General features: G+C 45.4%; 1 protein-coding gene and 2 non-coding genes across 3 annotated transcripts; all 3 read left to right on the top strand.

Moving 5' to 3' along the window:
- Positions 1 to 286: 286 nt before the first annotated feature.
- On the top strand, positions 287 to 449 carry LOC137627950 (U1 spliceosomal RNA). Its single transcript, XR_011041263.1, has one exon. It is a non-coding gene; the product is annotated as a U1 spliceosomal RNA (small nuclear RNA).
- Positions 450 to 1,912: 1,463 nt separating this feature from the next.
- Positions 1,913 to 2,118, top strand: LOC137628015 (small nucleolar RNA U3). The gene has a single exon (XR_011041318.1). It is a non-coding gene; the product is annotated as a small nucleolar RNA U3 (small nucleolar RNA).
- Positions 2,119 to 4,475: 2,357 nt separating this feature from the next.
- On the top strand, positions 4,476 to 5,264 carry LOC137627334 (uncharacterized). The gene has a single exon (XM_068358417.1). The coding sequence runs from the start codon at positions 4,476 to 4,478 to the stop codon at positions 5,262 to 5,264; it is 789 nt and encodes a 262-aa protein (XP_068214518.1).
- The last annotated feature ends 10,331 nt before the right edge of the window (positions 5,265 to 15,595 follow it).

Here is a 15,595-nt window from a genome sequence, read left to right as displayed (position 1 = left end):
GTTCCTGGGTGGGTTCTCCAGCAGCCAAGTTAAGGTCTGGACTAGGATTGTTTTGGTGATAGCTTTTTGGTAGGTCTATTAAACAAAAATATTTATATTTCCTTCTAGTAGTTATATCTAATGTTGTAGAAATGGTTTTCGTTCATATTAAGAAAAAAATTTGTTTTGTTGAAGAAATATTTTAATTTTCAAGAATAAAGTCCGTTATTATGACCATCATTCCTTATTGCTCTGTATAATGTGTGCAGTCATGTTGCATGAGGGGTGAAAAGGCTGTTGGTTAAGCATACTTACCTGGCACAGGGGACACCATGATCACGAAGGTGGTTCCCCCAAGGCGAGGCTCACCATTGCACTCCGGTGGTGCTGACCCTTGCGATTGACCCAAATGTGGTCAACTCGGGTGCGAAATTTTTGGTAGCGAGGGACTGCGTTCGCGCTATCCCTCTAAGAGAACTCCCTATTGAGATTATTTCCTCTAAAATATTTGTTATAGAAAGTAATCCTACCAAATTCTAACCATTTTTATTAAAAGAATTAATCTTGGTACCAATCCTTTTTTTTTAAACCAAATTATGCAGGTTACCAGTTTCATTTCTTTATAAATCAGTATTCATATTCAAAATTAGTAGAGCAGCCACCGACCACGAGCTTCCTATGAACATAGAAAATACCAAGGTACTCTTCCAGCCAAGGCGAACTGCAACCCCCTTTGACCATATTATCATGATGTGTGAAGAGTATATAAAGGCTGTGGACATGCTTCATTTCATCTCTGCCATGGGTGAGAATGATGAAGGAGAGCTGGAGATCATGGCAGCGGCTTCTTTCAGTATCTGGGCGAGACAGTTTGTGCATTTGCAGTCTCGGTGGCGACTGCCTTCAGGATCAAGGGAGACTTCAACAGAGGATTCCTGTCTCTATAGCAGTGGGGTGGGGCTGGGCAACGTCGGTGGGTCTGGTTCTGAGGTAGAAGGTGTAGGATTCTAGGCATGTTGGTCCTGTGAAGGCAGTACTTTGTTGGTAGCCGTGGAGCCTTGGCTGGTAGCAGGGCAGTCAGGGGTTGGCTGGAGGCAGTGAAAGGCTTTGAAGACTTGCTCTTTTTCTTCTTGTTGGGAGGTGGGGTTACAATAGCCTGTGCAGTAGTGGCAGCTGGAGGTTGAATGACTGGAAGAGTGGCTCTCTTGGTTTTCTGATGAGGGTGAAGAACTTGCCATCATGGTACAGATTCCAGCCGTTGCAACTGTACCAGATCTTTTGACTCTTGGCATCAATGTTCACATCCCCATCAAGGTTGAAGTGGATATGAAGAAAACCATAGTCTCTGACATTGTAGTACCTGGAACAATTTTGGCGTGGCTTCTTATATCTATGGCAGAAGTCTTGGCAAGGGGTGTCATTGCATTGTAGATAGTTCTGCAAATGAAGGTATGGATTTAACCACTCATGGTGGGTCAACAGTTGGAGGACAGCGAGAGCAAAGTCCATGGGAGATTTCGACTGGCTATGACGGCCGAACACTGTGGTGTAAGTCTCAGCTTTGCTAAAAATTTCATCCAGCTACGATGAGCGAAAGGGAGGTGAGAACGGTGCTGATAGTTCCTTCCTTCCTGGGAGCTGTACTAGCGTTCGGTGTATTGGATATATTTATTAGGTATTTTTATTTAGAGTTGGTGTGCATAATTGAAATAACTTCTCTGTGAAGTTCCTTAGTGGTTAATTTTTTATTTTATTGTCAATAATTTTCATTTTGTTTCATTTAACCATATATGGAAATTATTTAATCAACAATACTGATTTCTTAAATCTATATAAAATATTACAAAATGATAGAGAATAACATAATTGTCACCAGTTTTGAGGAGAGTCGGCATCCATTGTGACCAGTAGTGGAAGTTTGGATGTTGAAGGTATGATCATACTACATAGGATCAATTCTATAGTGTGATTGACGAGTTTAAGTCCAAAACTCGGAACGAGTTCAACCACGATGACGAGGTTGAGTGTCGTCCTCTGAGCGGGAAGCGGCTCTGGAGTATTAACTTACTGCAGAGCATTGAAGACCGTTCCCTCATGGGCTCGCCCTTGAGTGGAGGAGGATGTCACAGGCTGAGTGGTTGACTCCCAATCCACTATTGGGTCTTATGACTTTCTTTTAATATTCCCTTTAAGGGATAAAAATCTCACATATGAATAGCTCCCAAAAATGGGGAATTAGGCTTAGTCCACACACCCAGATTTTTGGGAGCTTTTGCTCATACGTGACAGACGGAGCTCTTAGATTCACACAGTCATAGCCTCAAATGGTTGTTTGGCTAGGTGTATTAAGGAGTACTAAAAAATAATGCATACTTTCTATAGTTATGCTCACTGCTCTGGTCAAAAGTATGACTGAAGGTAAGTCCTTAGCAAAGCCAGGTACAGTTGCCTCAAAGTATTCCTTTACCCCTTACGCTTATGTTTTATGAAAATAGTATGGTAACACCGCAATGAAAGCCTATTTGTCTTGTAACGACGGACGTGAATGGTCGAGCTATTGGTATGCCAGTGCTCCTATTTTTATAAACACTACTGTAGACAATATATTAATGATATACGAATAATAGTTCACATTACAAGTGAAATAAGTTGCTGTTAAATACTTAGAAAAATAGTATAGTAACAGAGTAGTAATAATAGCAATGGTAAAAATCATATTCATTCCTGATTAATCAGACATCGTCAACCTTCGTTACATTCAGTTGAGGCAGGCGTTTGCTGAAATCCAACTTTAGTTCATAGTAGATATATGGGTTCTTTTTCAGAACAATTATTTGAATGGAAATACGCTTTCGATTTATATAATCCATCAATTTATAAAGAAATGAGATCATAAACCGCAAATTTCAAGACCTATAAATATAATTTCATAAAGGCAATTATGATAGCCATTGACAGGTCATGATACGGAAGGCTTGGGGAAAAATTAATAGACAACCCGATGTATAAAGGAACAAATATATCCAGTGTATCATTCATATATATATATTTTTTTAATTCGAGCCACGTCTCACCAGAGTAGCCTAGATGGAAATTTCTCTGGGCGGTAATTAAACTCGAGTCATCTGAGTAACAACACACCTTAACCACCCTGATGGTCTTTATATCATTGGTAGATATGGTTGCACACCGATAAAATCAGTACTCATATAGATGAGAGAGAGAGACTGAACTATGGTTGGTTTTATTTTGTCAATTTCGTTGGTATTATCAAACAATACTATATAGACCTTTTATAATACCTTGATAATGACAACAGGGACTCGATTAGATAAATGTTGTATAGCCATGTCATTATATAATAAGATAACTCCGATATCCTTGTGTCTTCAATACTTATTACAATACAGTGGGGGTCTGAAACAAGTTATTGACGTCAAACTAGCTGTTTCACAGATCTCGTTCAATATGTAATATTTCCCTCCACATATGACCTAACAAAACATCAAGAAGGAATCATCAGTCGCATGTTAATTTTTATGAAAATAAATTCCATGATGATCATTCTCAGAGTAGTAAGGTATAAATTCATGACGGGCAGTTCGAGAATTTATCGGTTGTCAAAAGCCCACTTGACAACGGAATTACTTTAGGGAATGTAAGTGCTTCGTAAGATATCACTTTTAATACTAAATATTCTAGATAAGATAATTAGCAATTAAAACTTGCAACTAGATGCACCATAGATGGGTAGATACATAGAGATAAAGAGATGGATTGAATTGCTTTCAGTTATCAGGTTTAGAATTTTTTTTTTTTTTTTTTACATTTAACTTAAATGACTAAATTGCACCCTCAGTTGAGCTGGCCTTGGTTTTAATCGTTGGTAGAAAATAAAATACCCAAGTCTTTTATTATATAATTATGAATTTTCTTTATTAAAATCAGCTGGATTCATCGATGAATTTATAGCAAATATCTGAAAACTATGTATTACAAATTTGTGATATTCAATGTTTAATCGCAATCATAACTTCGTATTAACCTTTTGGGGTAGTTTGTAGCGTGCAGGCCATCCCCCCATATTTTGTTTATTATCGCTCCCACTGTTATCTTGTATAGAATAAGATCGTTTGGAAATGGTCTACGGATCTTAAATATGTGCTTAATCGCACAATTTTATGTTTTTTGCCGAAAACCCTAAATTACCTGAAAATTTATGTGCCTCGAGTTCTTACTCCGGCCACGAATCTTCTCGCTCCCGTAGTTCAAAAAACAAGCTGTAGTTGGCGTTACGATAGCGATAGCACCGCTGTAGTGGCAAATTACCGAACTAATCTCGGCCGCGGTACTTTTGAAACGACCCAATGAGACCCCACTTGACCTGCGGATTAGCCTAAGGGCATTTTTTTGCCCAATCAGAATTCAAGAATTCAAAAATCTCGATCATACCATACCTCACACGAAGCACGCTCGTTCTTTCTAGTGCATTCACCATGTCGTCCAGTGCTACATCTCGTGTTTGTGAAGATATAATTAAGTTTGACCAAATTAACGACCTTACTTTTTTTCAAGTGTTTAGTTTCATGGCCACTAACAATTTTAGTGATTACTTGTATTTCAAAGGCCTGTTAGGTGATTTTTCCGGTGTGTGTTCTAAGTGCAATATCGGCGAAGTCACTAAGAAGTACGACGGCAAATCAAGAAACGGTGAAAACACGTACTTTTGGCGGTGTAATTATCACAAGTGCCGGAAAAAGATTGGTTTGAAACGTGGCAGTTTTTTTGAAAGATCCCAGTTGTCGTGCCAGGATGTTTTTATCCTCGTCTGCAGTTTCGTTTATAAATTTCCCCAATACACCATTCGCCAGACGTATAAAAAGTTTGCCTCTCATACTCTCGTGGATTGGTACAACTTTTGCCGGGACGTGTGTTCCGATATTCTTTTGATAGACAATAAGAAGATTGGCGGTCCTGGTCACGTGGTGGAGATAGATGAGAGCAAGTTTGGCAAACAGAAGTACGGCCGGGGTGATCCGGTCGACGGTGTTTGGGTGTTTGGAGGGATTGATCGGCAAACACGTGAGACGTTTTTCCAGGTTGTCGAGCATCGTTCGGCTGTGACGTTGATTCCTATATTAGTAGAATTCGTCCATCCCGAAACTACTATTATTTCGGATTGTTGGAAGGCTTATAAGGATATAAAGAATCAATTTTTTCAGCATCTCACAGTTAATCATAGCCTTCACTTTGTGAACCCGGACGATCGCAGTGGCACGTTTTGAAAAGGGCTGTCATACCTGCTTTCGGCACACGGAAACACATGTATGACAGTTATTTTTCAAATTACTGTGTTCGCAAGCGATATCTAGAGGGATCAGTGTCAACTGAAGGCATTCTTGAAATTAATCAATCGTGTTTACCCTCTCAAAACTTGCCAAACCCCATCAACAACGGCCGCTACACACACTTCTCCCGGACCATCCATATCTCCCGGTCCATCCATATCTCCCGGTCCATCCATATCTCCCGGTCCATCCATATCTCCCGGTCCATCCATATCTCCCGGTCCATCCCGCCCATCGAAAGTCAGAAAGAAGATCGTCAGCGCGTACCCCGAAGACTCGGAATTCAGCGATTACGAATTATAATTATGTAAGTACTCATGGATTTCAGTATATAACTACTTAGTTAATATTATTGTTGTGTAAGGGGGGGTCCGGGGGGGCGCAGCCCCCCCGGGTAAGGACACGGCTTTTAGCATAGGTTAGGTGGGTTTTTTTAAGTTAGCTTCTCCCGTCGTACTCGTAGGTAAGGACACGGCTTCTAGCATATGTTAGGTGGGTTTTTTAAGTTAGCTTCTCCCGTCGTAGTCGTAGGCAAGGAAACTTTTGTGTAAGGGTGGGGGGGTCCGGGGGGGGCGAAGCCCCCCTAGGTAAGAATACGGCTTTTAGCATAGGTTAGGTAGAACGCCGGCCACAGTTCTGGATATTCCCGTTTTCTACGAATTCGCTATTAGAACGGCGGCCACAGTCCACCCCACTTAATAATATTCCCATTTTCTATGGTTCAAAACGGACCTGGCCGGCACCCTACAATGGCTCCACCTTTTGTTTTAGTACTCAAGCGATACTGGTTGATTGAAGCTTATTATTTTTTTTTTTCAGTTTCCATTGTTGTTGTTGGGGTATTAAAGCCAACACTTCTCGTTGGCACGGGCCTTTCTCTTGGTCGGCCCGTAGGTGATCAAACGCAAAAAATAGGTAGCAAGTTAAAAAGATTGCCCAGCCTTACTGCTGGACACGGGCTTTTGCGTAGCATCCCGTAGTATTTATTGCCCTAAGTAGGCAATAGCGTCACAGCAGTACCAGTCTCACATGTCTGGATTTGCAGCCGCTCAGGCTCATTGAGCGTAGCTGCAGGTGCGACTGCTCAGCCCCTTGAGCATAGTCGCCAGGTTGGCAAAGATTGATCTTGCAACTGCTCAGCCCCTTGAGAGTGGTTGCCAGTGTGGTCGCTCAGCACCAAGAGCATGACCCTGCGAACCAAGAAGCAGGACCACTTGGAGCCGAAATGAAAGGTTTCAGTAGTAGGTAAAAGTGTTGATAGCAGTATGTCCCAGTAAGTAGGAGAGACTGGGAGAGGAGGGAAGAATTCGAGTAGTATGAAAAAGTGGCAGATTTAAGCATAGATGCCTATCTCTGCACCGGGGAGGGTGAAACTAAGGGACTGAGGAGGGAATGAATTACAGAGGAGGGAGTCTTAGCAAGGGAGCAGACTTTGACTAGTAGTTGCAGTACTAGGGGGATCAAGGTATCCACTGGCAGGGCCTCTGCCAGGGATAAGATGGAAGAGATTGCTGGGGGTTGGGGAGGAGATTGAACAGCGTTGGAGGTTGGCTCTTCAGCTGGGCTAGCGATAGTGCTAGGTTCTTGGTTCGTGGCTGCAGTGGGGGCTCCTGGATTGGGAGCCTCGGATTGTCGCTGGGGAGGCCTGGTTCGTTGAATCCGTTGGGGTTTCGGTGTCTGCCTTGGTGCAGCCTCAGGTTTGTTCGGTGGGGCTGCCAGTGGGGTTGGTAGCCTCTTCAAGAATTCAGGACATTTCTTGTTCCATGCATGATGGGGTCCCGCACAATTGGGACATTTTGCCTGGGTTTTTATCCCATTTCGGTGTGCATCAATGCAGTCCTGTGTGGGATGGCGGTGGCTGCAGACTCCGCATATTGTAGGGTTCCTGCACTCTTCCTTATGGTGCCCATAGCGCTGGCAGTTGTAACAACGCAGTGGTTCTCGCTTTGGACTTCTGATGGGAAACCTCCCCCAGAGGCCCAAATCCAGTGCCTTAGGGATTTGTCCAGTAAAGGTGACTGCTACTTCGTTGGTGGGAAGTTTGCGGTGGTCAAGCTTCCTCTCGGCTTTTGCAATATTGCTGCAGTCGGTGATGAATGACAGTGGCATGTTGACAGGAAACCGATAGATCACTGCCTGTCTGAGTCTCTTCTCGGGGTCCAGGAGGGTCAGGGAGGGTTCCTGTTGGAGGATGTTGACGCTGGCGAGGTCCTTCGGGGATATAATTAAATCCCCTTTTAGGTTGGCCCTGGCTGTGATCTTGATGCCAGGGTTGGCAGTGGCAATAGCAGCAACTGCTGCATACGACGGTGAGCCTTCTACAGCTGCCATCTTGAATTTGGCAAGCTGTTTGGGTTGGCTGACAGGTGGTTGTGGTTCCTGAATAGGTTCCTCAGCAGCGGCCAAGTTTAAGTCTAAGCTTGGGTCGTTCTCGGTGATTGCCCGAGCCTCCATTAGGAGCTGTGAGAGGCATGGTGTGCAGTTGCAATCCTCTGGGTGCATTTCTGCTAGTTGCTGTGGTTGGTTATCCTCAGTCAGGTCTAGAGCCATGGCTGAAACGTTGGTCTCAGGTTCCGGGGTTGCGGTGAGTGGAGCGTCCTCTGTTTCCATTATTTCAGAAGTCTTTTGGACAGGTGGTGCCGGAGATGGGGTGGGTGGCTCCGGGATAGGTGGGTCTTCGTTGTCCAGTGGTTCCGGAGTTTCTGTTCGCTGGGTGTTACTGGCAGCTTCGGAGTCCATAGCTGGTTTGGCATGAGTGATGGAGCTGTGGCCTACAGTGTTGCTCCAGATAGCATACATGCATGACTGGCAGTCACAGTCCCGTTCAAAGGGGAGAGAGTTATTGCAACTGGGTGCAGAGACTGTCTCTTTGTACCGTGCTTGCACCCGGTATTTTCTCTGGAAAATATTTGGATAAGGTGGCTGTGGAGGGTAGGATGGTATATCCATGTATCCTGGCCTGTGCTTCCTTTGTAGGAGGTGGTAGATGCTCTCGAGTACCAGGCTGTAACATTGAAAACAACTGCATGTCTTCCTGTGGGAGAGCACCGTTGGGTCCCTGACTTTGAACCCTATGTGGTCTATTAGCTGCTGCCTGTAGTTCTGGTACTTCAGGCAGCGATTGCACTTGCACTGCTGAGCCCCATTCTTGCAGGGATTAATCCAGGATGGGTATAAGCTCCTTCTATAGGTACGGAGACTGTCATGACCGTCATCAGCCATACTGGATGAAAATTGAGCCAGTCACTGTGGTCAAAAACGGTTATTTTATTGGCAAAAAGCCAAAGAAAATAACCGGATTCTTTTCTTATATGTGGCCTCTTCAACCAAAGTTGAGAGGTCCTAGTGACTAAGTGGATATAAGTCCACCCATCCAGGTGTTGCCAAGTCCGGTGCTGCTAAACTTCAGAAGGCTGGAGAGCTCTTGTCGGCGCGAGAGCTGGGCCGAGACTGTTTCCATTCTCATAACATTCCTTACATTTGTGGGCAAGGTTTAGTGAAATCACTATGGAAATAAATTATTTAATTCTAGTTATACAATGTTGAATTGTAAAAAAGAAAATAAGTAAAACAAGATCGTATTTGAAACATTAATATTTTGTCCATCCACCATTATGTGCAATAACATCTTGCAATCTGTTTTGCATTGACGAGACGTGGTTATACACAACTTGTCGGTTGCGGCGGAACAGTTCCCAATCGTTGAGAACATGCTGGAAAAGACGCTGGTGGTTACGCTCCTGACCCTGCTCCCAGCTGTTGACGATGTTCCCCCAGACATTTTCGATCGGGTTCAAGTCGCATGCTTTGCTCGGCCAGGGAAGGAGAACAATGTCGCGCTGTTCAGCAAACCATGCTCGGACAATCCTCGCAGTATGGATGGAACAGTTATCCTAAAAGAAATAATATAACTGATTAATCATACTGTTAGAACAAGGTGGAAGGAGAACAATTTATATTTTCAATATAAATGACGTCAAAATAATGCCGTTTAGTCCAGCAAAAGGAATCACAATAATGATTAATAAAAGGGCTTGAGTAGCCAAGGAGGAGACGTGGGTGTTGTGTGTTGATAAGAATATTTGGTCTACTTTTCATGAAGAGGCAAAAAATACCTTGTAACAATTTCAGTGGCTTTATTTGGCCGCTTTAGATTCATCAGGGAATGTAGATCAATGATGTTGATGTAAGATCCTTTTACAGTTATAAAACTAATAAATCCAAGACAAAAGTCTTATTGAGTAATTTGAAACTACTTTATGACCAATATCAGCAATGAGTTGATACCATATTTGTCAAGAAAGGGCATTCATATAACTAAAAAAACAAAAAAAAACAATGTACATACCTGCATGAAAATTATCTGCTCAGGATAAGGAAGAGCATAAGCGCAAACGGAAGGAACCATCACCTCTTCCAAAATTTCGAGATACTGCTCAGCGTTGAACCTTCCACTGATCTGGCCAATTCACCAACGCCATGCAGGTGTATCCACCCCCAAACGTTACAGGTGATATGGCCGCTTCTGGCTACTTGATAAATATTCTGGCTGTCGTATCTCGTGTTATCACGCCTCCAGCAATGCAGACGACCATGCGTGTTAGAAGCGAAGGTCTTTTCGTCACTGAAAATTACTCTGCCCCAGAAGTCTAACCCCTCTTCCAAATAACGTTGAGCAAATTCCAGCCGTGCCGTTTTATGACGATCCTCCAGCTTTTGTTTCACTGCCGGAGTCCTATGGTGGATACCGTCTGCGTGGAGCCTATTTCTTATAGTTCCAGACGAAACACGCAAGTTCAGTGTGTCCCTTATGGCAACTGCATTTATAAATGGGCTTTGCGTGGCTACTTCCGAAATCGCCCTATCTTCTTCTGGGGTCGTTTTTCTTGGCCCACCAGCTCTTGGCCTGTCGTTGAGGTTTCCAGACTCTTCCCATCTTCGACACCAAAGTCGAACTGTTGGCAATGAAATTCCTAATTCTCTTGCAATACGTTTGTAAGACATGCCAGAGTCTCTCATGCCTACAATTCTGCTCCTATTGCTGATTCTTTGTTGATTGCGATCCATTGTCTACTCTAGTCACTAAACCGCTACTCAAGAGAATGACATAATGGACTAACAGAGGTCACGACATCACTTACTGGCCCCGCCTCTCTCTCTCTGAGTTATACAGCTTTAATCGAGTCCGTGTCATTCTCAAGGTATTAAAAAAGGTTTATATAGTACTGTTCGATAATACCAACGAAATTGACTTAAAATAAACCCAACCATAGTTCAGTCTCTCTCTCTTATCTATATGAGTACGATTTTATCGGTGTGCAACCATATCTACCAATGATATAAAGACCATCAGGGTGGTTAAGGTGTGTTGTTACTCAGATGACTCAAGTTTAATTACCGCCCAGAGAAATTTCCATCTAGGCTACTCTGGTGAGACGTGGCTCGAATTAAAAAAATATATATATATGAATGATACACTGGATATATTTGTTCCTTTATACATCGGGTTGTCTATTAATTTTTCCCCAAGCCTTCCGTATCATGACCTGTCAATGGCTATCATAATTGCCTTTATGAAATTATATTTATAGGTCTTGAAATTTGCGGTTTATGATCTCATTTCTTTATAAATTGATGGATTATATAAATCGAAAGCGTATTTCCATTCAAATAATTATGTTCTGAAAAAGAACCCATATATCTACTATGAACTAAAGTTGGATTTCAGCAAACGCCTGCCTCAACTGAATGTAACGAAGGTTGACGATGTCTGATTAATCAGGAATGAATATGATTTTTACCATTGCTATTATTACTACTCTGTTACTATACTATTTTTCTAAGTATTTAACAGCAACTTATTTCACTTGTAATGTGAACTATTATTCGTATATCATTAATATATTGTCTACAGTAGTGTTTATAAAAATAGGAGCACTGGCATACCAATAGCTCGACCATTCACGTCCGTCGTTACAAGACAAATAGGCTTTCATTGCGTGTTACCATACTATTTTCATAAAATATAAGCGTAAGGGGTAAAGGAATACTTTGAGGCAACTGTACCTAGTCAATATTAATATCCTTATATTGTCCCTGCTCCAAAGTAGGTCTGCTGGACAACTGTGTCCAAAAGACAGGTTACTCATAGAACTGAAAGGAAGGGTTTCAGTGGTAGAGAAACTTTTATAGCACAATGTCCCAGTGAGGAGAATAAACTGGAATAGGAATTGGAAGGATTATGAGTAGAAGAGAGAGGAGTAGTTATAAATTTAAGAATTCATCTCTACTCTTTAGGGTGGTGGGGAAGAGGAGTCAGTTTCGGGCCAAGGAGTATTTGGCCAAGTGATTGAAGTAATTTGGGGACTTTGAACAGGGATGAAAGTCTGGAGAAAAGGTGAAAGGCTGTGGGGATGAGGTCTTTGAGGGACTTGGTTTCTATGTGTTGGGTAAAGTATGGTGTGGGTTTGGAAGGGGAGTTGTTGGTATTGTTAGGGTAGGGATGACCGGATCAGGATTGGTGCAGGTTTGGTGGTGAGATATCCTCTGAGATTTTGGTGGCTGCTGGAGCTGAGGTGGTTGTTGAGGCGAGTTTTACAGTGAGGTGTATTTCATGACCGCAATCCTTTTCAGGTACTCTGAACACTTGTTCAAGGCGTGATAGGAGAGGGCACAGTTGGTACATATAGGAATTGTTAATTGTTCCGTAACCTAAATACAAACCAAGCTATTTACATAGGGTTTACCTTTCGGCGTAGCTGAAATGGCGAGCCATTAGAATTTAACGAGGGTGTATTACCCCCGCGCTAGTTAGCAGGGGGGTAGGGGAGAGGTAGCTAGCTACCCCTCCCCACCTCACACACCGGTGAACTGCTTCACTTCACTTTTGGCTCGGACAATGAACAGACGTCTGTCCCGTCCTCGCTTGGCAGCCATTAATGTTTATGTCTTACTTAATTACTTACTTTTCTTATACTTAATATGTATGTAAACATTCTTATGTTTTTGTATATATTTGAGTATAGAAATACAGTAAGTTTCCTTTTCAGTGTTTGTGCTGTGTGTGTGTAGGAAGTCCACTCATTGTACGACAACTCCGTGTGGTCTCAGGCCACCTCGGTGACTTTTCATGGGTCGCGATCTCCTTTGGTCCTTCGGTCTCCCTTCGGCGGGCACCGTGGGGAATCGTCATCGCTGGACTTATTTAATTATCTGTTTCTCCGCTGTTCCTCCTTCCCTACGGGGAACTTGGACTTTCAGCGCAGGAAACTTGGGAGTTTAGTTTGACTACGGTCTCTCTCTCTCTCCTTGAGGTCGTTCACCCTTTTATTATTACTATGTATTACGGTAGCTTCCTTCCCGTTGCGGGTTGATTTGCTACTCCGTTTATTTTGTCTCAATTATTTTTTAATTAAATCTAATTGTATTTGTTAACTTTTCAGCTCTGCGTAGAACGCTTCCCTTCGGGGTTCTTCGTTCTTACTGCTAATGAACATTCTTAGATGAATTACATATTTATAATTGTTATAATTCTGTTTTGTTACAGTTCTCCGCCTTTCCCCCCCCCCCTTCTCGTGAGTGTCGGTGGGGGAGGAGGGCGCATTCCTGTGCGTAATTCTTATGTTCTTTTCCCGCAGGGGTTCCTCTTTGGAGTTTCCCCGGGGGCATTAGTGTTAACTAATTGTTTTGTTTTCACAGTTTACTATCCAGTTTTTCGTTACCATGTGCCAACGAAGCAGAGCTGTCCTGTTGGGGCCTGGGGAGTCTGCTGTTGCTGCCTCCTCTATGACTTCGTCATGGGCGTGTTCCCTTCTCCTAGAAGTTCTCCCGTGAAAACTGTCAGCTCCTTAGTTCATTTAGAACGCTCAGGAGGTTCGCCTCCTTGGGTGGGTAACTTCCCTTCCGAGGGAGGTTCCCTTCCCAGGTATGAGTTTTTTCTCCTTCAGGGGGGGGGGGGGGGCAACTTCTCTTACCTTATATTTTCTGGTCCTCGGGCGGTTATGCTCTTGGTGCTGAGCGACCGCTTTTGTAACCATGCTCAAGGGCTGAGCGGTTGCAAGGTCGGACCATGGTATTCATGCGATTATGCTCTTGGTGCTGAGCGGTCGCACTTGCAGCTACGCTCAAGGGGCTTAGCGGCTGCAGGAGCTCCTCTTCGGAGGTTGCTCTTTATGGTCAGCTTGCTGATCCAACGGCCCTAGGGGCGCCTGTCTCTTCTTCAAAGTGTTCACCTCTCTTGTTCGCGAGAGAGGACACTCATAGAGACTCCTCTTTGGAGGACTCACCTGCTGTGGTTGCTGAAGGCTCAGTTTCCCCCTCTGAACATCCTTCGAGGGGGCAGCTGAGTCCAACAGTCTCTCCTGCGAGTGTCTCTCTCCCCCTCGGGGGAGTTCACTAACAGAGACTCCTCTTCGGAGGACTGATGATGGTCCTCCTGTCCGTGGTCATCTTCATCTTCAGCCGCAGAGGATCCTCCTCGACGAGAACAGACCGTTGCAGCTGCTTCGCTTCTCCTGTCGGCAATTCGTTCGCGATCTCCGACTCCTGCCAGATCTTCCTTCCCCGTTCCTGGACGCAGAAGCGCTGTGGGCGCCACTCCTCCCCGTTTTCCAAACGGGCAACAGTCCCTTCGGGGCAAAGGGCTTATCTCACGGTGTGAGTAAGTTCCTTTTGTGCCAGGTTTTACCTGTGCACTGCATTCTCCTGCGCGCTCGCGCGCAGTAGTTCACAAATACTCTCCTGCTGTGGACCAGACTTCTGCTGAATCAACACTCCAGCGGCCTCCTGTAGCTGAGTCTCGAAGTAGTTCTCCTGATCGCCAACTCTTCTGAGATCTTCTGTGCGGCTACGCGCCATGTGCGCCTACGGTCTCCTGAACGCCCACTATCGCCTGCTCGCCAGCGCTCATCTGATTGCCCTTTTCTGATGTGCGCAATGTGCGCCAACGTTCGCCCTCGCGCCCACGATCTCCGGATCTGGGCGCAGGCAGGGAGATTATTTCTTCACTGAACTCTCCAGCGCGCACCTGCGCCCACGCGCCCACGATCTTCGGATCTGGCGCAGGCAAGGAATTTATTCCTTCGCCTCATCGACGACGCGCAACTACACTCCTACGATCTCCTGGTTCCTGCCTCGTCCCGCGCAGTTCAAGAAGTTCCTACGCTAGCGCACAGGCGCTCACAGGTTCTTCTGGACTCGCAGCGCCCTTCTGAAGTTTCGCGCCACGCGCCTACGCGTGGTTCCAGTTCCAGCGCGCCAACGCACCGCGCCGCCCAGAAGACACCTCACAGGCTCCCCTGGGCTCTCCTTATGCGCCTGCGATCTCCTACGCACCCGCGTGATTCTTCGCCTGCGCGCAAGCGTTTCCAACGCGCCAACGCTTCAATCGTCGTAGGTTTCCTACGCGCCCATGTGTTAACTCTACTGTACACGATCGGTCACTATGCGCCACCGCTCGCCAACGTGCCATCACTTGCCAACGCGCCATCGCTTGCCAACGCCCCTCACCCGCCTACGAGCCATCGCTCGCCAACACACGCCATCGCTCGCCAACACACGCCATCGCTCTTCAGCGTGCTATCGCCCGCCTAAGCGCCATCGCCCGCCTACGCGCCATCGGTCTCCCGGCCGCCTGCGCTCGCCCTTACGACCGCGCGCCCACGCGCACCCATGTTCGCCCGCGCGCGAACCATCGGTTTTCCATCGCAATTCCCGCCAGTGAGCCATCGCTTGCCAACACGCCATCGCTCGCCTACGCACCATCGCTCGCCTTCGCACCATCGCTCGCCTTCGCACCATCGGATTCCGACCGCCAGCGCTCGCCCTTCCAACCGCGCTCGCCCCCACCTGCGCGCCCTCGCACACTTTCGACTGCGCGCTCTCGTGCCTGCGCCACCCACATTCGCCCGCGCGCGAACCAACGATTTACCATCACGCGAGCGCCAGGGCGATTTCGACCGCGATTCCCGTCGGGTTTTCGCAGCACAGGGCAACCTGGCGAGTCTTATGGAGCGCGTACTTCCAGATCACGATCTCACCCCGTAAGCGCAGAGCATGGCACGTGTAAGAGCAGGAAGAATCTTCAGAGAGGTCTGCGCAACATTCTTCTCCTTCTTTTCAGAGCCTGGTTTAGCCCTTCCTCTCCACCATTCCGTGGAATGAGCTTACCAGGGAGTTTTCCTCTCGAGAAATTCTTTGCCCGGCAGGTGACTTTCTCGTTTTCGGAGATCTTAAGCCAGGAGAAAGCCGCAAAGTGTGCCATGCGGGCC

This window comes from Palaemon carinicauda, chromosome 35 (genome assembly GCF_036898095.1).
Source record: "Palaemon carinicauda isolate YSFRI2023 chromosome 35, ASM3689809v2, whole genome shotgun sequence".
Taxonomy (NCBI): Eukaryota; Metazoa; Arthropoda; class Malacostraca; order Decapoda; family Palaemonidae; genus Palaemon; species Palaemon carinicauda.
The sequence above is the reverse complement of the archived record's forward strand: the minus strand, read 5'-3'. Positions and strand labels throughout refer to the sequence as shown.